The 20,756-nt window shown below is 36.9% G+C and overlaps 1 protein-coding gene across 6 annotated transcripts in view; it reads right to left on the bottom strand.

Moving 5' to 3' along the window:
- Positions 1 to 1,105: 1,105 nt before the first annotated feature.
- LOC124642744 overlaps positions 1,106 to 20,756 on the bottom strand; it is a 100,836-nt gene continuing 81,185 nt past the window's right edge. For 4 of the 6 annotated variants that reach the window (XM_047181364.1, XM_047181365.1, XM_047181367.1 and 1 more), the window contains 9 exons: positions 20,560 to 20,713; positions 16,819 to 16,927; positions 14,774 to 15,167; positions 14,226 to 14,356; positions 13,351 to 13,559; positions 12,871 to 13,008; positions 11,630 to 11,824; positions 7,439 to 7,639; positions 1,106 to 5,256 (listed from right to left, as the gene is read on the bottom strand). In XM_047181364.1, the coding sequence (XP_047037320.1) occupies positions 4,841 to 5,256; positions 7,439 to 7,639; positions 11,630 to 11,824; positions 12,871 to 13,008; positions 13,351 to 13,559; positions 14,226 to 14,356; positions 14,774 to 15,167; positions 16,819 to 16,927; positions 20,560 to 20,713 (1,947 nt within the window). In that variant the 3' untranslated portion in view covers positions 1,106 to 4,840. Of the gene's footprint in view, positions 5,257 to 6,417; positions 6,493 to 7,438; positions 7,640 to 11,629; positions 11,825 to 12,870; positions 13,009 to 13,350; positions 13,560 to 14,225; positions 14,357 to 14,773; positions 15,168 to 16,818; positions 16,928 to 20,559; positions 20,714 to 20,756 lie in introns of all 6 variants that reach the window. The other 2 variants (XM_047181369.1, XM_047181368.1) reach the window with 2 other exon arrangements.

Below are 20,756 nucleotides of genomic sequence, written 5' to 3'. Positions count from 1 at the left end.
TTCAGTGAGAATTGACCCTTATAGCCAAGGTACTTGACAGTGTGCTCAACTCGCATTTAAATAGGCACATCAAGATCCATGATGCTCAGTTCGGCTTCCGCGCTGGGTTATTTACGGAGACAGCCATTATTAGTATAAAGCATGCTGTCAGGTATTACACGGACAGACAAACTCCCGTTTATGCGGTTTTCCTAGACTTGTCCAAGGCCTTTGACCTGGTCGTATGATCTACTATGACAGAAGCTGGGCACTACAACGCTGCCGCCAGATCTCGCATCTCTCCTCAAATACTGGTACTTAAACCAGGAGGCGCGTGTAAGATGGGGAGGGGAACTGTCAGAGCCTTGTAGGCCGGAGTGTGGAGTAAGACAAGGGGGACTGTCCTCACCCTTGCTTTTTGAATTGTACGTGAATGCACTGATCGAGCGACTCAGCAGCATGCGCATCGGTTGTTATGTTGATGGAGTTTGTTTTAATAATCTCAGCTACGCGGATAATATGGTGCTGCTGGCTCCCTTGATCGGTGCTCTTCGTAAGCTGCTAGCTGTATGTGAATCCTACGCGGAGTCGCATGGGTTAATGTACAATCCAAAGAAGACAGAATATATCGTCTTTGGGTCTGGTGCCAATACAAGGCTCTGCGTATCCAATATAATAATGCGTTCAGAGTACTGTTGAGACTGCCACGCTTCTGCAGCGCATCGGGCATGTTTGCCGATGCCCGCACAGACAACTTTGAGGCAATATGGCGAAAAAAATCGGCCTCAATGGTGCGGAGGTTGCGTGGCAGTCGAAATAGTATTCTGCACTCAATTGCGGCCCGGGTACACAACCCGATCATACGTGTGCTGGTCGACCGAACCAGGTCGTTATTAGTTATAAAGTATTAATTTTAATTTTTCAATGGAACTAACATACATAGGTTTAAGTCTATATCTTTTGTTACTAACACAGTGGATCTTTGATGTCTTACTAAATAAATGAATTTGAAATTTGAATTTGATAAACTAGCTAGTTGGTCAAATGCCTATTTAGACTTATATTTGTGGACAGGGGAACCATTTTTCATAATATAAACTGGTTAGAAGTAAATAAAACGAAAAAAAACATTTTCAAATTTTTATTTAGGTGTCCATTTTGATGTTAACAACTGAAAATTAACACACGCTATTATAAACCCGTAGCAAAGCTAAAAATTTTGTAATCATTATCTGCTATTGAGGGAGTATTAACTATATCCTTACTGGGCAGGGCTTCATACATACACCATTGAGAAAATAAAACATTTTGTGCGAAAACAATACACGTTTATAGGAACTTACAGAAAAACTGATCAACAATTGGTACCCAACTGGGACCATAAAATTAGGTATAGGATTAATAACAAAATCATTCAGGTTAATACAGACCAATATTAAATATACTTATGGTAGTACATACATTTCTAGATTAGTATTTGATGGTATATCCTTTATGTCAAGTCAGGCACTTTGAAAATATCTGGGGTTCGAGTGAGAAGAAACTTCGTCGTTCTTATAAGCTGGCCTAGCCTGAATTAAGGATTTCAAAAAGTTCAAGCATAGTTCTAGAATCTTAGAGTGGTTGAATGTATTTATTCTCATTCATTAATTTGCAGTAGGCTGATGCACAGGGAGAATTTGCTGGGAAGAAATTTTATAAATAGAAGATAAGTTTCTTTTAAGTTACTTATTTGATAGACTTAATGTTATTTTCAAAGTGCTTATCTATACATAAAGGAGCAAAAAGCGTTAAAAAATAATGACATTTTGTTTGAACAAACTATTAATATATCATGGAAGGATGCAAGAATGGACTTCGATAGGAACTAAATTAAAAATACGTTTTTTTATTATTTTTATATCATTCTACACAATTGAGTACATTTCTTACAAAACAATTTTCACAATAATTCCTATATTCCATACAAACCAATACATTTTGCATGAGTTTTCAAATCAATGGGCATTTCCTTTTATGGTGTTTAGCACACTTTGCCATACCTTTTTCTTAGAGTATTTTTTTATCTTTTTATTGCTTGAACTAAGTGTAAGCTTAGGATTTTTGTTATTGAAACAATTTTTTTAGATAATCATACACTATTAAAGGTTCTTGTTTCTTATTGTAGTTTTTTTCATACAGACACCTTCACTTTTAAGTGGGTAAGAGTTTAGTATATTGGTTTATTCATAAGAATTACACTCATTTCAAGTAATAACTATCAATAAATAAGTTAACTGAAAACATTTACAAGAAAATCTCTGAAAACAAACAACAGTTACCCTGTCACTACAGAATTTCACAGAAACAGCAATAAATTAAATCTTTATTTAATAAATCAATCTTTAAAAAATCTAATAAATTAATATAACAAACATAACAATGTTGTTGTAAAATTAATCAAATGTAAAACCTATATTACACTTTTGACTAAATAATTTCGATAATAATAATTAGGTTTTTGCCTCACTGGTGGGCACAGTGAGGAATAAATAATAATAATAAATCACAATATCTGAACAGTAGAAAGTAAAAAGGCTTAGATAAATTATTCAAAGTTTTGAAACAAGCACAAGAAAAAAATGCGGAAATGTTAAATTACTGATTAATGATAATTATTAATACCCTTTTTCATTACTATTATTATATCACAAGAATTATAATGCCAGGAACTTCCATATTAATGATTCCATTTGAGAAATTGAATCAATATTTAGGTTTTTATGCCGTTTAGCAAAAGTTTTGGTCAATTTAAAAACTTTCTAAGAATGCAAGCCAATCTGTAATTATGTGACTTCTCACTGTCAATATCATATTTTTAATGTAAAAATAGTTACGACAGGACATGAAGTCATACAATTGGAATTTATTCTTTATATAAAACCTAATAACATAGGCTCCTAATGAAATATTACAAACTTATTGAGATTAAAAGTTCCTTAGTCTATTTCACAGAATTGAAAATCAACCTCATTTAAAAAGTGTAATATAGGTTGAAACAGAAATAAAAATCTAAAACTCAGACCGACCAAAACATTTATCCCTGACTCTTTTTATGATATTATCGTCTGGTGTCAATTTCCAGTCTAACGGTTTGAGGTCAGTTTCCTCACAATCTTGGGATTGGGACTCAAACAAGTCTCTGGAATGATGGCGAGGCCTCTCGGGCCTAAACGGCCGTTTCAGCTTGTCATCTTGTCTCATTTCATGTTTTTCTATCATCTCTCTTCGCGGCTTAGGAGTTTTCCACACAGGCTCCTCCCCAGTACGTTTTACCATCATATTTGGGGGCGAGAAATAAGAAAAGAACGGACTAGATGTTTTCGGCTCCTGTTTCTCTTCGTCAAGGAATGAAAACGTGTAGTCCGCGTCATAAACTTGTTCGCGTACATACGACGCGATCAGACGACGATTGACAGAGTTTTCTATTTTACGCTGCGGTTCTACCAGCTTTGTCTGCGATTTCTTTATGAACATAACAAAATCGTAATACCTTTCGACGTTTTCGGCGCATTTGTAGCATATTGTGTTCAGGACGTCTGTCTCTTCAATAACTATTTTTAGGCAAACTAGGATTTTGTCTACCATGTTTGTTCTGCGACCGTAATTGCTATACAGAGACACGTTGAATTCAGTCTCCGTGAGACACAGACGACAGGATTTTCGTGATATTTCCATTTCTTTGAGTTTTTTTATATTAAAATACTGCTAGCTTATTATTTTGTTTTGTTTACAATTTTTAGTTTAGTTTCCCGCCAAAACGATTTGACATATATAACAAGCTATGTGATTGGCTGGTTAAAGTTGAGATGCGTTCAGAATATATTATTTCCAAAACAGTTTCGATAACTAAAATTAATTTTCGCCAATAAACACTACATGGACGGCTTTCAATTATGTTATGTATACTTTTGCCTTTGTTTATTGTATTTAATTAAGAAGTTTTATTAATTGCATTTCTCCTAAGAAATGAAATTAACTGTAGTGTACTTGACAAAAATAATAAGTTTTATTGATATGAACGATGATTTCCCGTCAAACGCAATATGATTATTGCTAACATAAAACGATTTTAAATTGGAATGTTACATTAAAATAATGTAATACAGATTGGGGCAAAGCTTCGCATGTCAAGCAAAAAACAAATATAATAAATAATCTCAGGTCATATGTACTAATGTTTAACGTTAATTAATATTTACCTACATTTTAACAATTTCATTAAAATACATCAAGTAAAACAGGACAGCAGTCGGAAAGAAATAGTGTACCGAGTAAAGTTTCAACAAGATTACTTTGGGTCTTATCCTATAAGTATTTAGATCGAAAATCTGTCATACGTCGTTATAAATATAATAAATTAATTAAATAATCTTTGATAATAAATAAATACAATAATTAATAACTAGTCGTCATCGTTACTACTATCACAAGCCACCACACTCCTATTATATAGACAGTGATTGTATGTTAATACATATCAAATTATAGTAAATACATATTATTACAGTCGTCGTTATAAAGCGAAGCTTTTTTTCATATTTTTATTCCGTTTTTAAACATTGCGTTTAATTTTTCCCTACTTTTATTAATTTTCAACTTTTCTAACTGAAAACTGTGGCTGTAGGAGTCAAAATTATCTAGCTAAGATCGTTTAGTTAAAGCTTTTAATTGTTTAAAATTCATTTGTATCATTACACTTATTGATTGGATCATAAGTCATCGTTACAATTCTTGATTTGATACAAATAAATGTTAAAAGGTATCGTGTTTCATTCAGCCACATTTGACAGTGAGAAAAGTGAATCTAACTTCGCAACAACTAAACGTTGTCTTCTTCCTTCTTGCCCCAGAACTTATCGAACCTCGTGCGGGCTCGGTCTAATATCTCCGAGGCGGTCAGACCGCCTGTCGGAGCATCATTCACCACATTTGTATCAACCACTCCAGGAGCGATCTGAGTGGCTTCAGTAGACTTTTTGATTAATTCCTTCTCCTTCAACGGTTCCTGAGTTGGAGTTTCAGGGGTTATGTCATTGCTGTTGACCCCATTGACCCCGTTCACGCCGTTAATTCCGTTGACCTTGTTCATGTCGAGGGCTTTGGTCTCGTCGATGGGAGTCAGACTGATGGGAGTCGTTGGGGTCTTGTCAGTTCGCTTGCTGAGGCTGGTGGGCGACTCGCTCTTTTTCAGCGATCGTATTGGAGACATTTGCTGGTGATGGATTGGAGCGATTTCTGCAACAGTTTTGGGTTATTTTAGTTTTTTTTTTGTTTTTGTGTCTATGATTTTTGGGAGTTGCAAAAGTGTTTTTCGAGAGATATTTTGGGTTTTAGTAAGTTATATTTTTGTTACTAGTTACGATTGTTTTACACTTTGGAACTCCCATTGTACACCAATTAAGCACATACAAGTTATCTTTCATTGCCCTTTTCCCCAATGTTTTTTTAGTAGGTAAATTGCGGAATTTTGTTACTTGGCGAAAATTTTGAGAAGGTCTATATTAGTCTTGTTAGTAAAGGATTATGAAAGATGCACAGGTTGAGATGTCTCCTAGCCTGTTATTGTAGGGTGCTCAACGTTTACTTCCAGCATCTATATTCTTTTACTCACCTAAGTTTCCTTAAGGGACAGCAATGTTACCTAGTTACTTAGGCGTTAGGAAATAATATCTTTGACTGTGAATGCAGTCTGTTATTGTCTTTACTTCACTTATACATGCTACCTTCTATTTGAGTACCCTATCAAGAGTTCATGCTAACTGCATCTAACTTTGAAACGCTAATAAATAGCTCGACTATCTGTAGTAGAAGAAGACATGCAAACTATTCTTCTGATTAAAAGATCACCATAAAATATGCAATAACGGTTAATGCTTTAGAATATACATAATTATAAAATATATAAGACCTACGTTTCCTAGATAACTAGCTTAACGTTGTAACTGACAATAGGCCACATAAGTCTAACAGTCTACTCTGATGGATGAAGCAGACACCGAGGGTCCCACAGGAGAGGACAGGCAGCATGCAAAAGTGAACGATTATAATGATATGGGAAAACAATAAGAATTGGGGTGCCATACAGTGACAGTGAACGCAAACATCGAAACAGACACACACAGACAAGTGAATACATACGTGGTCGACGCCTCAGCGGAGTACGGTCAAAATAAATAAAAGCATCTCAATTATTGGAGTAACACAATTTAATCATGAACTATTCAATAGATTAATATAAAACAGATTATATATTTTTTTTCTGGTGTCGATCGTGTGTCGTGCTTATGTGATAGTGGACTCTATGTGTTAGGGGATAGAGTTCACTGTCGCATCGTCTGTCACACTCATTAAAACGTGTATGGCCGATGGTCTAGGCGGTGGCTGTGTTCGTCGTACCTGCCGGCTTCACGGTGGCTTCTTCGGCTACGGAGCCACCCTTAAACTCAGAGCTAGGGCGCTTAATGCTCTCATCTGAAATGGTCAGCGAGTTGTATGGTCGGATGGAGTGAACTAACTTTACGTTCCATGTCCACGGAAAATGACAGCTAAGCTTTTTTTTGCGCAAAGGTATGATCTTGCAAAGTATATACAGCCTCTAATGTCAAATTGACGTCAAAGTGAAAAGTTGCCAGTGCCAATTTCAGTGGAATAAGAACTGCAATTAAATAAAACACTTGTTGTGTACGAACAAAAGATGTGAAATGTTAAATGATCAGAATTTTAATGAGTGTTACCCTCTAAATTATTTTGGTATCAATGCACATGATTTTATTGTGTTCATTTGTGTCAGTGTTGCAAGCTCTACTTGTTCCGTACTAGGGTGGTCACACTTTACCAGATGGTTGAATGATCATGATTCACTTTACTACCAGTGTCGTGATTTATGATAGTGTGATGGCTTTTGATCGTCAAAATTATTACCTAGAGCTTACCTACAATATTATAACAAGTCAATGATCTTATATTTACGTTCCGAATACTGTTCATTCGAAGAGCATCTTATTCATAAAACGTTGATAGAAGACTCGAAAAAAGTGCGATTTTTTACATGGCAACACCATCACCATAAGAGGTCGAATCTAAAATACAAACTCCTACAAGAAAAAGATACTCCTTTGTACAAATTATGAAGTGAAACTAATCTTACGAAGGGAATATAATATTACCTAACATTTAATGTTATCTCAGTCACACTGATAATATCTAAACCAAATTCTAAACTCGTTTAAGAATTTTCAAATTGAAGCATCACTACTATTCCTCACGAATTAATCTCCCCACAAAAATTTCAAGACCCCAAAAACTCCAAAATACCCAGAAATCGGGGAAAAAAATATCCATAAAATCAGTTCCACGGTCTTAACCTAATTAATCTAGCTAAACTTCCCACCCAATCTAATGAGTGTCCTACACTCACCGCTTTTCACATTCTGGGTGACAGTAAAGGTCTTCCCAGTGTCCAGGGGCACGGTCCAGTTGACCGGGTCGGGAGACCTCATGTTCATCTGCTCGGGCGACTTGACCCGGGTCGGCTCGGGGGGCGACTTGACAACGGGCGAGTCGTCGAAGAAATGGTCCTTGGCTACGGACGCGCTGCGGTGCGATGGAATTTCGTCGTCTGGAAAGGGTTGGCAGTTAGTGTCTGGTCTTTTTTGTCTGGTTGTGTCGTTACAGATACCTTTTTATGTAAAGTAATCGATACTAAAAATAATATTATACCGTATGACAGAAGATTTATCTATCTATTATTTTATATCAATTAAAATAATTTAAAAAGAAACCTCTGACTATAAAGATCTTTTTTAAACTGTTTTATTTTGCGTCATTATCTTATACTTTTTCACCATACACGCCCGTTATACTACTTTTAAAGTCAATCTTATATGTTGTTGGCTTAAAATCAGGCACTATTAAGAGTGAATTTATGGAATGATCATTTCCTATTTCTTATTAATGATTACAATAAAAGAAAACCATGTAAGGCAATAAACATCGAAAGCGATCTATTCTTAAATCTTTGATCAAAATCTTTAACTAAGTACCTAAACTTTAGCTACAAGCAGTGCTTTATGCATTGAAGTAAAATTCTTATTTACTTATCTTAAGGCCACTGTAACGATACATACCAGAAAAACGTGCCTATTACACATTTGCAGTGAAAACATCAATTATTATATCTTACACAACACCTGAAATGGTACTTTATACTGGTTGGTACTTTGTATGCTAGTTGGTACTTTGTATGCTAGTTGGTACTTTGTATACTAGTTGGTACTTTATACAAGCTGTTGATTTGCATCCGTGCCATAGTCAAGGACGTAAATATGCTAATGATTCTCGACCCAAATCAACGAAAAAATGGGTAGGTAATTTTTTCATGTTTTTTTCTTATTTACGTATATCCGTCAGTGTAACCCAGCCGTACTTTAATTCGGCGCGTGTGTTACTAGCCTTACTACCGCGCTGCGCACTCACACAAACGCAAACGATACATGCACAAAGCATACGCAACGATCGTTCAATAAAAATCGTAGATCATCCAGCCTACCCAAATTCACCCAATCACAGTGCGAGTACTCCCACACACTCGCCTCGCCGCTCCCCGCGTGCCCTTGAAGCCGGAACAAACAAGCGCCGACGGCAAGCAGTGTGTTTGATGTCGCCGCCGCTGCTGCGTACGTGCGCTTTGAATTCCGCGACGTGTAGGTACAAAGTGCGAGATGACGGAAAACTACACGAACACGAGTTGGTGGCGATGGTCCGCCTGTATGCGATCAGTGACAACAGTGTACTAACAGCCATCCATCCTCCGAGCCTTTTCCCAATCATGTTGGGGTCGGCTTCCAGTCTAACCGGATTCAGCTGAGTACCAGTGCTTTACAAGAAGCGACTGCCTATCTGACCTCCTCAACCCAGTTACCCGGGCAACCCGATACCCCTTGGTTAGACTGGTGTCAGACTTACTGGCTTCTGACTACCCGTTACGACTGCCAAGGATGTGCAATGACAGCCGTACATACCTACCTATGTTCCGGGAAATGTTTACCGACCGGGAACCCTCATCACGGAGGGTCATGCTGGTCATGTGACAGACTTATGTGCTAGGACCGTTAACTTAGTGCTTTCGACACATTAAAAACGAATGTGATAGTGTTATGTTAGCTGAAGGACAACCAGCTACTTCGTCGTGCTCGATTGTGCCAAGAGTGTGAAGGTGACAGCTTTGAACAGTACCTCCGGGTAACTAAACTAGGTAATTTATTTATTTGTACATTTTGTAAATACGTAGTCAGCTTAATCAATTTTATTAGTGTAAATAAGTTGATTTCTTAACCACGCCAATAATACCTACGAGCCGAAAGAATCACCTCGTGCCTACACTTAACTAACACATCTTTCACCAATTTAATCGAAAAGTAAAAACAAAATTACTACGAAATCTTTACGCTGAATGTTAAAGCAAACCGAAAATGTTATCAATCAGCTGTTAACAGGTCAGTGAACTTTCCTTTAGCGCACTAGTATTACGTCATTAATAAGATTTCCGTGTTCCAAGGTCCTAAGACCGTTAAGAAGGAAGCAAAATTTCTAATTATTAACCAATTTAATTCAAAAATAAAAACTAAATCACTGCGAAAACTTTATGCTGAAAGATAAAGCAAAACGAACATTTTATCAATCAGCTGTTAACATGTTAGTGAACTTTCTTTCGCGCACTAGTATTGCTTATTACTGTAGTTAATAAGATATCTGTGTTAAAATGCTCAAAAATTAGTAAGTAAAGTAAAACGAAGTTAATGACAATAATGAAGGTGATTTTCGAAACTTTAGGTAAAATGATTGCTATCGCGTATCACTCGGTCTCGCTCGCTCGCGCGCTCGCGCTGTCATGTCGTAGATAAGACACTCACACATCGACACTCACGCACACACGTAGACATTAGTTTTCTCTGTCTACGCACACATAGCTGCCATCACGCACACACTGTGGCCGCGGGGCAATTCTGTTATGATTTGTGTTTAACCGTGGGCTAAATTCTGAAATACCATGAAATTACAACATCAAAAAAAGCAGCGCATATTAGCTTTTTCCCACCTACCGTAATTCAAATCGATTATTTACGTATTTAATTTTAACCTCCTTGACTATGGCACGGATGCAAATCAACAGCTTGTATACTAGTTGGTACTTTATAAACTAATTGGTTAATGTTCAGTGGAATAAAATAGAGTAGGGAAAAGGATAGAAGGGGAAATTAAGGTTGCTATAAACTACGGTAGGTACATATATAATGGTACTTATTTTATAATGTAGAATTTGTTATAAACTAATTGCATTTATCGGTGAATTCCATTATTTAACTGCAGGGCTTGATCGTGCCATGATTGCATAAAGAAGGTGGGTGTTATATTTTTGGCCCCTTTCTAAATAGTACCTAATAAAGTACATATTTTTGTATACTCTTAAATATTTTTTAAGTACCTAACTATTTTCTAAGCAAAACAATTTAATTTTTAAGAAGTTTGTTATCATTAAATTTTTAAGTACATCACTATTTATTTTTAAATAGGTATTACATAAAATAAATAAATACATAAGGAAGACAAAATATTCATGTTTTGATGAAACGAAATAACACAAAACAAATTAGGGAAGAGAAAAAAAACTAGAGTCTAACATTAAAGAATTTGCCAATCAGCTGGATCTAGTAAATATACACATCGCATGCAAATTAAAACATTGTCAATCAAAACACTATTTTTCAGTAAAACACCTATACACACAATACTAACCGGACATCACATAGAAATCTATAGTTTTGCTACTTTTATATACTTAGATATCAATGTACAATTTTCAGTTCATTCAGTATTTTCAATAAAATTATAAGTTTATTTATTAAACGTGGGCTTATAATCGAAGGGTTTCCGTTATATTCCTTTTTAATGGAAACACCAGACACTTGCTTCGGAAAATACAATAAATATTTTTTGTCTAAAATGCCCGGGTCAATAATTACAGTGTTGGGTCAATATAAAATGCTGACATTATTGTTGAATCTAACATTTGTTCTACAGTGGGTGTGCAGGGTGATCACACGGACGAAACGGACATACAACCACACCTTGTGTCGTGTCAAGCCATTCCCAATGTCGGTGCCATTGCTCCAGTGATCAGACGTTGCGTAGACGCACTAACCAGTCACACAAAACAAAGCTCACAGAGACACGGAAGCTTCAAATCCAAGTTTAAAACATATTCCATCATTTTTGACACAAGATGACCGCTTGACACCAGCTGTCAATTTACTTGACAGCTTGACAGTATGGACTATGTTGTAAACAAACATTTCCGAAAATTTTCAAATCAACAGTTTTGCTATCTGTTTACTAATTGAAAACTGGATGAATAAAAATGGTAATCAACAACATGAATCCAGTAATCAATTAAGAAAGGGACAGCAAAATCAGTAACATCAATTCAAAGCCACAGGAGGCCAAACAGGTACTGCCAATAGTCACAAGACAGAAGCATCAGGGGCTATAAGCATCATTTTAGAACATAGAGCGTCGACGCAACTTAACTGTCACCTGTTTAGCTACGCACCCAACTTTATGCCGACTTTGGATACGCTTCGACTGCGGCGGCCTCGGCCCGGTGCCCCATTTGCCCCGATTGCCCCAGTTGCCCCTGTTGCCAAAGTTGCCCCAGTTGCCCCAGTTTTGCTCGGCGCTGACGGTGACCGTCCGCCCCTTGATGTCGACCTAACTCTATTACTACTCCCTCTACTCAACTGCAAACCTACAGAAGAAAGTTTTTTTTTTCTACTTTTTTCGGCTACTGAGAATAGGCTCTTGAGAGTCAAGATTGTTTTTGGATTAAGCAACGATTGATAAACTTAAAGGCAAAATCATATTAAAAGGATCTCCTTGATTTTTTTTTCATTCACATCTTGCATCAGCTTGGCATCTCGAAGCGTATGCTTTGGTTAATGCTTCGTAAATTTTAATATGAGGATTATGCTTTTTGTAATGCTTCTTTATTTGAATGATTTTATATTAGAGCCATATTCTCAAGAGTAAGCCACATCGGATGGGGGCAGGCATCAGGCAGGAACACAACAGATTAGTACACACATCGATTAGCTCAGTTAATATCTAGACTTCTAGACATCTAGTAGAAGATGGAAAATAAAGGTTTCACTACTCATCAAGTGTTTTAAGGAGTGTTTATTTTAGCTGAAATACTATTTATTGCTACAATAGCTATGTTGGATTCCTTAATAGGTACCTACTAATTAAGTGTACCCAAAATTCTAAAGTAGGTATCATGTTTTATAACTGTCTATTCATACTACAAAAAGTTCTTTAAACCAACTTGGAACTATGAAGAATACAGAAGAATGCAGGTGGAAGTTGCATTGCACAGTTTTACACCTGCATCTTTAGATCGGCCTAGTTTTCGTATATTTTATGTAGTATGAGTAAAGGCGAAGTAGAATATTTAGCAGTTTGCTCTATTTCAACTTCAATTAGATCCTTCACAAGGATATTAGCAAATACCAATGGTATGCGTCAGCAAAGATTCCACCTCGTAATAGGCAGTCATTGCTTTACATGATGCAACAGATATCACAAATTACATTTTGATACAAAACCAAAATCATTCTAAGCTCCTTTATACCCTCAAAGTCTTGAAATTATCATGAATCTTCATAAAGTAGTATGTCATCCATGTATAACTCAATGTTCACTAGCTTTTGTTTTTAAAAGAAATCCGATTCTATATCTTGGCTGATAGGGTTGTTAATCCAAGGGAAGGAAGCAGAATAGACTATGTAGTCTTACCAGTAGGTTTGATAGGAGCAGGGTGTGGCTCGTGTCCATTGGCTAAGATCTTGACGTGCGCTGCGGCAGGCGCGGGGTCGGCGGAGCGAGGCCGCCGCCGGGGAGACCTGAATGCCGCGTTCTCTCCCGTTTTAGCTCCTGAAATTAAATTAATAATGGATTTAAAAACTTTCTATTCAGTATTTTATTGCTACTTTTGGTTTCTATAACAAACCTAGTATACAGTTTCCAATTGCTACCAGTTCGTATAAAAATATGAGCATTTATAATCTATATATAAAAAAAGTCACTCTTTATGTGTTTATTACATCTTTATATTTTGCCAGCCAACTCTTCCGTATCTCGATGAAACTATGTCCCAGCCCCAGATAAATATCACTTCTGGCTCCAGAATACCATCTCCTTGCCAAATTTCATCTCAATCGATCCAGAAGTTTCACATTAACATACATTATGATGGCAATCATTTACCAAACTTACCATCCTGGGTAGCACCTTCATCGAAGCTATGTCCCTGTAGCTTCTTCCTCTGTTTCTGAGGCGAGGTCTTATGAGGAGAGCGCTCCAAGGCCTTCGTCTCCTGCAGCTTGGCATGGATCGACTGGTGGGGCGCCGACCGGAACGACCTGAACTTCTTCGGCGAGTGGCCCTTGGATTCCTTCCCATCTTTCTCGTCGCGAGGCAGTGCCCTGAAGAGAAAAAGAATTTAAGACTTCAATATTTATCATAGACCTGGTTTATTGTTTGAAACTGATGGAAGAAGTCAATTGATTCCCTTTGATTTGATAGGGTATCCTTTTGTAGTTTTTGTAGTGTTTGTAGTGCCATATTCACATTTGCATGTGCAACCATTTCTGTTCGTGACACTTTGGATGGTCAAACTTCAGTTTTGCTGGTTCACTTACCCTACGAACACAAACCAGCTCCCCATTCACCTTTCTAAAATAAAATTAAAAAGGCTGATGATATCTACGCTACGATTAGCATGGGATACCATGGCTTCCGTCCGCCATTCAAGCCATTCTTTGATTGCATCAGCCTTATTGCCACTAAATATACTTATGATTATATAAAAGCTGATTGATTTGTTCGCCTCGAAGGACCTGGTATTTGCGTTAAAGCTGTTTCTAGTGTTCTGGACCCATTATTACATAAAGCCACACACTTTATATATTCGGCTACGGATTTCATACTACGCTCATCATATCTTATGAACATTGAATTTTGTTAAATTATTTTGTAATTTCCCGTGACTATTAAGTTCTATTATCGATTTAGATTGTTTTGCTCCTGACTTGTACATATTTTATTGGTCCTTTGAGCCGTGGAAGCCAATCGCTTGGTGCATCACTTACTTGTGATTTGTGGAAGCTAGTGATAAGGCCGACAGCGAGGATCGCCGGGACACTTGGTACCAGAGTTCGATCTGCTTATTGTAAAGCTGTGTGATGTGTTCTGGCGCCATTTCAGTCCCCCAGCCGCGGTACTGTCGAAATATTGCCAATATTGAATACCAAGCATGATCATGGTAAAGCATTTAGTACTGATACTAATGGTGTTTGAATTTCATGGTTGCTTTGACCTACCTAGTTCAGAAATAGGTTTAATTTTTTTTTTATTAGGTTAGAGGTTTTTTTTCGGGAGCATAGGACAGAGAAATTTTAAGATGGTTTTATTATTGTTTTTTTTATTTGTTTCTTTATCATGTTGTTAAGTTTTTTTTAGTAACCGTTATAAATGGTTTATGTATACGTACGTTTGTTAGCATCAAACCTGATCTGCGGTTTCCAGCTTGACATAAAACTTCTCTGTTCTGTGTCCACAATTTGATTTCAATCAGAATTTCGGTCGTGTTTATCTCGGGACCTATTCTCAGGTATTACAGTAGTAATCGGGCGCAGACCTTGTACTCGCCGGCGCGCTTGCGCAGGTCCAGCACCTCTCGGTACCAGGAGTCGCCCTGGGCCAGGCCGAGCGGCTGCAGGCCGGCCGCGCGCAGCGTGTTGGCGCTGTCCTCCCCCGCGTCTCCGCCCCCCGCCCCGGCTACCCCGCCCGCCCCCGCACTACTCCCCGACACCCCCTGACCCGCATCCCCCAGCATCCTCTCGCTCGCCTCTTCATTCGACTTCCCTTTTCCCCTGCATTTCGTAAATGTCCCTTTAGACGCCTCGTACACGTATTGAGAGAACGGTCTAAATTTCTTTTTGTACTCGCTTTTGTAACGTTTCCTATTATCTTTGGAACGATCCTCCCCGTTGGATATGAGGGCCGATAGCGCGTTACGGAACGTCGATTTTCTGGAAAATTCCATTTAAGTCTTAGACGCCTGGTGTTGTTGTCTGTGATGATGATGTGGCAACAGAAACGACTCGCGCCGAGCCGGGTTAGTAGTACAGACATGCTTCAAATAATTGTCAAGCTCGCAATGGTGAGGTTAGGATGTCGAAACCTAGAAGAGTCTAGAAGGACCGACAGAGTGCGGGCTGCCGCCCTGTGCCCTCACATCTAACTCCAGTGTTCAAGTGTGGTGAAACATCGACATACAGGTTCTAAGTAAAACAGTATCAATGAACGTTCACATCGACAAAAGTGCAGGACACATTGAGTAATTAAAAAATCTAGCTGTCATTCCGTACTAATGTTAGTTTTTGTTGAACTAAATCTACTCGGCCTAGACACCGCCACCGTGAGAAGTTATGTTAAGCAAATATCAAAAACGAAATTTAGACTTTGTTCTGCTTTGAAAGGCTTTGAGTAAAGAATTGGGGGCAGAACACGGCCGTGGAGGAAACTCTTACTTTGTTCTTATTCAGAGTTGTACCATTGCGGTAGTTCCATGGGCGAATATAGTACATTTTCATGACTTGTAACGGAATGATTTTAAGGGTCATAATAATGGTATATACGAGAATGATCCAAAATATAGTAATTGGTTCAATAAGGTGGCGATTGACAATTAAAGAGGAGACAAATAAAATAAATGTAAAATATTGGAAGGAACTCAAAACGGAAAATAAATATTGAATATTGAAATGGACCTAATGATGAAGCCCCTAACAATAAAATTGACGTGGGTGTTAGTAAATAACAGAAAAAGTTTCCTCCATAACCAGGTTAGTTACACAAAGCTAAACACATAGAAAATTCAAAAGCTATAGCAATTTTAGTAAAATAACAAAAATATCAAAATTGGTCGTCACCTGAAAGAGTCTTGGGATTATTTGTTTTACATTTTATATAATAACAAAGGTATGTACAGGATCTAATGGTATACATAATAAAGTTTTATATAAAGATATTGTGTTGAGTATAGTCCGGATTTTCACGGATTTTAACGATTTTGAGAATTTAGTGATTGTGTTACTTGAAATTAGTGTTTTCAATGTTTTAGGTGTAGATAAATCGAAATTCAATAATTTCGATGATCTTGATAATGACTCAAATTGCTAAGAAGCTGCTGCTTTAGCGAAAGCAAAGCATTTTTGTGACAATGATCAAATCGTCATAGTAGATGATTATAGACTGTTTCTTATTAATGAAATCTTGTTGAGTGTTAATTTAAAGGCATGCTGTTAATATGAAATATAGAAATAAGACATGAAACAATCTATAAGTAGACTAGAAGATATGGGAAGCTTGGTCATTATGGAAATGTGAGAAGCTAAAGCTTGTTCAAGTCAAATGTTTTTACAAAAATATTTGTAGAAACATTTTGAAATGCTAATGTTATGCTAGTTTATTCGTCTATTAGTATAATGAAGTTGGTTTATTCTGGACTTATTTTAGACTACAAATTCAAAGTATATACAGACTTTCATTTAGGTCCATCAGACCTCTTCATTCCTCTCTCTAATTTTAGAAGAACAACTATATCGTCTATATAAACCAACTTCTTTTCCAAAAGACGAATGGATCTTTTATTATTTTAAAGAGTTTCGTCCAACCCACCTCTGGACTCCAGGTTTCTGTCCATTCCAGAGATAGTCTTCGATGTAACGCTTGTGGTCATCGTGATCTCCATCCACGTGGTTCATCAGCGGTTCTGCTTCTACTAACCCTGGAAATTTCAGATGGAGGAATTAGAATGGAACATCTTGGATTGTATTTAGATATTTTTTGAGAAAGCCTCGTCTCATCCATATGAAACATCGACATTCTAGATCTACTTAAAACCTTATCAGTAATCGTTCACATCGATAAAGTATATAACGTCTTAAATACATAGTTGTAATTAGTGCATTAACTGCTTGTATATCGCTAATTATAAAACAATAGAACATCAATTGTGTCTCGCGTATATCTGCGCTCTGATACACTACGGGTTCATAATCATTTTTCCTTACTAACTGGCATTAAGTCCTTTATATATGCCTACCTAGTGACGTAATTATTATTTACAACATCCCTCATCTTGTGGTTTACTATCAACTACACGACTTGGACCACTATAGAATAAGTCAAAGTATATTTAAGAAGCCTCTACTAGTGGTAACTCACCCGCATAAAAAGTAGCTTCGAGTTCCCAAGTAATTGAATAGTCTTTAGAAGTTCCTAGTGGTAAATAATTATAAACTTCATAGTTAAAGTTTGCTGCTGCATCCAAAGGTAATTTAAACTAAATAAAAGCTTCTTTTCAACCCAGAGTATTGTTCGTTCATTTTATATTTCGTTTGAGTACTCTTTCATTTGTATTCGAAGTTAAATATTGTTGCAGTAAAATTTTACACTGACGTTTATTTCAGGGAAATCTTTTGTGTCTATTGTTGGGTATTCAGCTGTTCATTTTGTAGTTTGTTCTTTAAATGTATACACTGCCTGTACTGTACTTTGGTTTGTTTCATTATGCAGTGCCCGTTATTTAACCTGTTCTTTTTTGTGGCTCTTCATTTTCATTTTTTAGTCAACTATTTGGACTTATGAGTATTTAGTTTCATCTATCAGATACAGTTTCAATAGAAAGGTAGTATCTTAGATTTAGTTCACTAAGTAGGCATGCGGATTTTTGGTTTTCTTAACTATAGTAGGTACTAATATTATGAAGAGTTTGGTTTTCTTAACGTTCTAATCTCAGAGACTTCTGAACCGATTTGGAAAAAATAATTTTGGAGCAAATACTTTTTATCCGAGTGCGTAGTAGCTGGCTGAAGCCAGTTTGGTATAATATACAAAACTTGTTAAGGTAGTTGTATCTAGATGACTTTCTATCGCTGTCATTGATCTATCCTTGTCATCATCATCAAGATCAGATTACTCACAAAAGCAGTCGTGACGGACAGACATCAGATCTATCAACGTTGTATTTGAATGCTAATCCAGACTTATGACCTCGTTAGAACGATATCTTTTGAAATGTCTAGAGTTGCACTAGAGTCTATGACATTGATCTTGAAACGAAACTCACGAATGCAAAAAAATAAAAAAGAACAGTCAGTTTTTGTGTTATTTCACGTCGTGATAGAATTTGAAATCTATTAGTTGTTCGGAAGGTTCTTAGAAAAAGCAAAGTAATGATTTTTTGTGGTTAAGGTGATGCGTAAGTAATTTGAAGACAGGCGCTTTTTGGAAGAAGTAAGTAAAAAAGATTCTTACAAAGCCTTATTATTTCAGGGAATTTGAGTCTCAACATACCTACAATTAGCATAAGTGCAAAGTTGAACCATTTGCCTAGTCTTTTCCCTACGTTCGGCTTCCAGTCTAGCCAAATGTAGCTGAGTACCAATGTTTTACACGGATCGACTGCTTATCAAACCTCCTCATCCCAGTTACCCGAGCAACCCTATAAGCCCTTGGTAAGAATGATTGATCTTGGTAAGAAACCTTATGATTGATAGACCCGTGAGGCTGTTACTTAGTCAAGACCTCCTCAAAAAGTTCGATATTCTTGTATCTACCTACATACAAAGTTTATCGTACATAATCACATTAAATTAAATACGTTAATACGCTGGTTAATATATATATGTTGATTAGAATAAAGAAAAAAAAGTAATACGCAAAAATAAAAAAAAGTTTTTATCAAACAAAGTAAATAGAAGTCAGTCATTACAAAAAACGGAAATTCTTCCTTGAAAACTGACAGCTTTCAACTAACTGGTCAAAATATTTACGCTCATAACTTTATCTATGCTTTACACATGATGTTGTAAAACGAAAAATGACTCCTGTGGCCAAACCATTGAATGGATTAGGTTATTTTTTTTACAATTGGCCATAGAATATGTGATTAGGTACGACATACCCAACCAGTAAGTATATAAGTACCATATTTCTTCAACATATTTGTGACCACTTTTATTTAAATAGCAATAAGAAAGCTCTATTTCATGTAGAACCATTCCCAGTCTGGCAAATTTGAATAACGTCCAAATATTTCATGAGAAGCAGTTCTTATATAGTGATAAATAATGCATTTCAGGCGTTGTTCTCAGTTGTGGAACTAATTTGAATAACTCAGGAGCAGGGCTGCGGAGTCAGCAGTTTGTGGCAGTACGTATAAGTTTATATACTGGTACCTATTATGAAAACTTGGTACAAGAAATCTTAGCTGTACAAGGTTTCATGAGAAATCTAAGGAACTGATTAATAAAAGTCACGGACAAAGATTCTACAATCAGACCCGGGAATTGAACTCAAGACCCGGTGCAGAGCAGTCGCGTTATGACTCAATAAGAGAACGCTAAGTCACGGATAAAGATTCTACAACCTTACCTAGGAATCGAAACCATGACCCGTTCACAGCTATCGCGTCATCTGACTACTACAAGAACGATGTAGTTACAGTTAGACATTTATCGTTGTTTAAAAATATTGGATTAAGTCGTTTAGGCTGTCCGCTCAGTTCCGATTTATCGGATAGTGACCGATTTTTTGTAGGAGAAAAATAATACACACTGATAACAATAATGCAACGCAACGTCCTAGGTAAAAAACGGTCAGAAAATCCACACAAACACACAATATATCGGTAAAATTATGTCCTACAAAAACTCTGACGTAAGCAGCCCTATTCGATTCAGATCAAGAATTAGTTTTCAAGAAGCAGCCCTAGCATTTATGAAATTCAGAACTTGCTATGACGTATGCACTTGATATGCAGATTGTTCTGAACTCAAGAGTTTGGGTCTTACGGAATTCATTAAATGTCGAGCCATTTCTATTTGAGAACAATTTAACATGCCTAAGTGCAGTCTCATTCATAATGAAGGTATTAAACTGATCATTATTTTTAAGTTCCATGAATTTTTGGTATTGTCATTTGAACAAATGAACTTAATTTAAATAAACAAATACCAATTTCTTAGTTTATAAATACTACGTCTTGCATATCATTATTACTCATCATCTGCCTTTTCTTTTCCTAACTTAGGTCGACTTCCAATCTAACCAAATCTTTATATGTAAAGTAACCACATTATTTCCGTCGGGTTTCCACAATTACGTAGCCTAACGAGATACCAGACACTGCAAACTCTTAGTTCATTTTTTTGCGTAGGTACTAGGTATATCATCACAGCGAACCGTTCACAAAAAATAATCGGCCAACAGTTTAGTCTGTAATGGGGGCTTAAGCGTACATAATTTTATTATTATTAACAACATAGCCTCCTTCACCAAAAATCACAGCAGTCCAGCAGTGGAATCTTTCAGCCGTTACGATATACCTACAAATATAGTTAATGAGGTGCCTACCTTCAGCCACAGCGGCTTTCTTGAGCGCGCCCATGGAGATGCTCTTCCGTGGCGCATCCGTGGTGTCCTTGGGCCAGGCGAACTGGTTGCGGTACTCCGTGCTCACGATCTCTGGCTCCTTTGCAGCCATTACCTCGCCGAGTGCCGTGGTGGCCTGGTAGAAAAAAGTGGGGGGTGAGGTAACGGCAGAAATTAAA

Source organism: Helicoverpa zea, chromosome 25, assembly GCF_022581195.2.
Source record: "Helicoverpa zea isolate HzStark_Cry1AcR chromosome 25, ilHelZeax1.1, whole genome shotgun sequence".
NCBI lineage: Eukaryota > Metazoa > Arthropoda > Insecta > Lepidoptera > Noctuidae > Helicoverpa > Helicoverpa zea.
The sequence above is the reverse complement of the archived record's forward strand: the minus strand, read 5'-3'. Positions and strand labels throughout refer to the sequence as shown.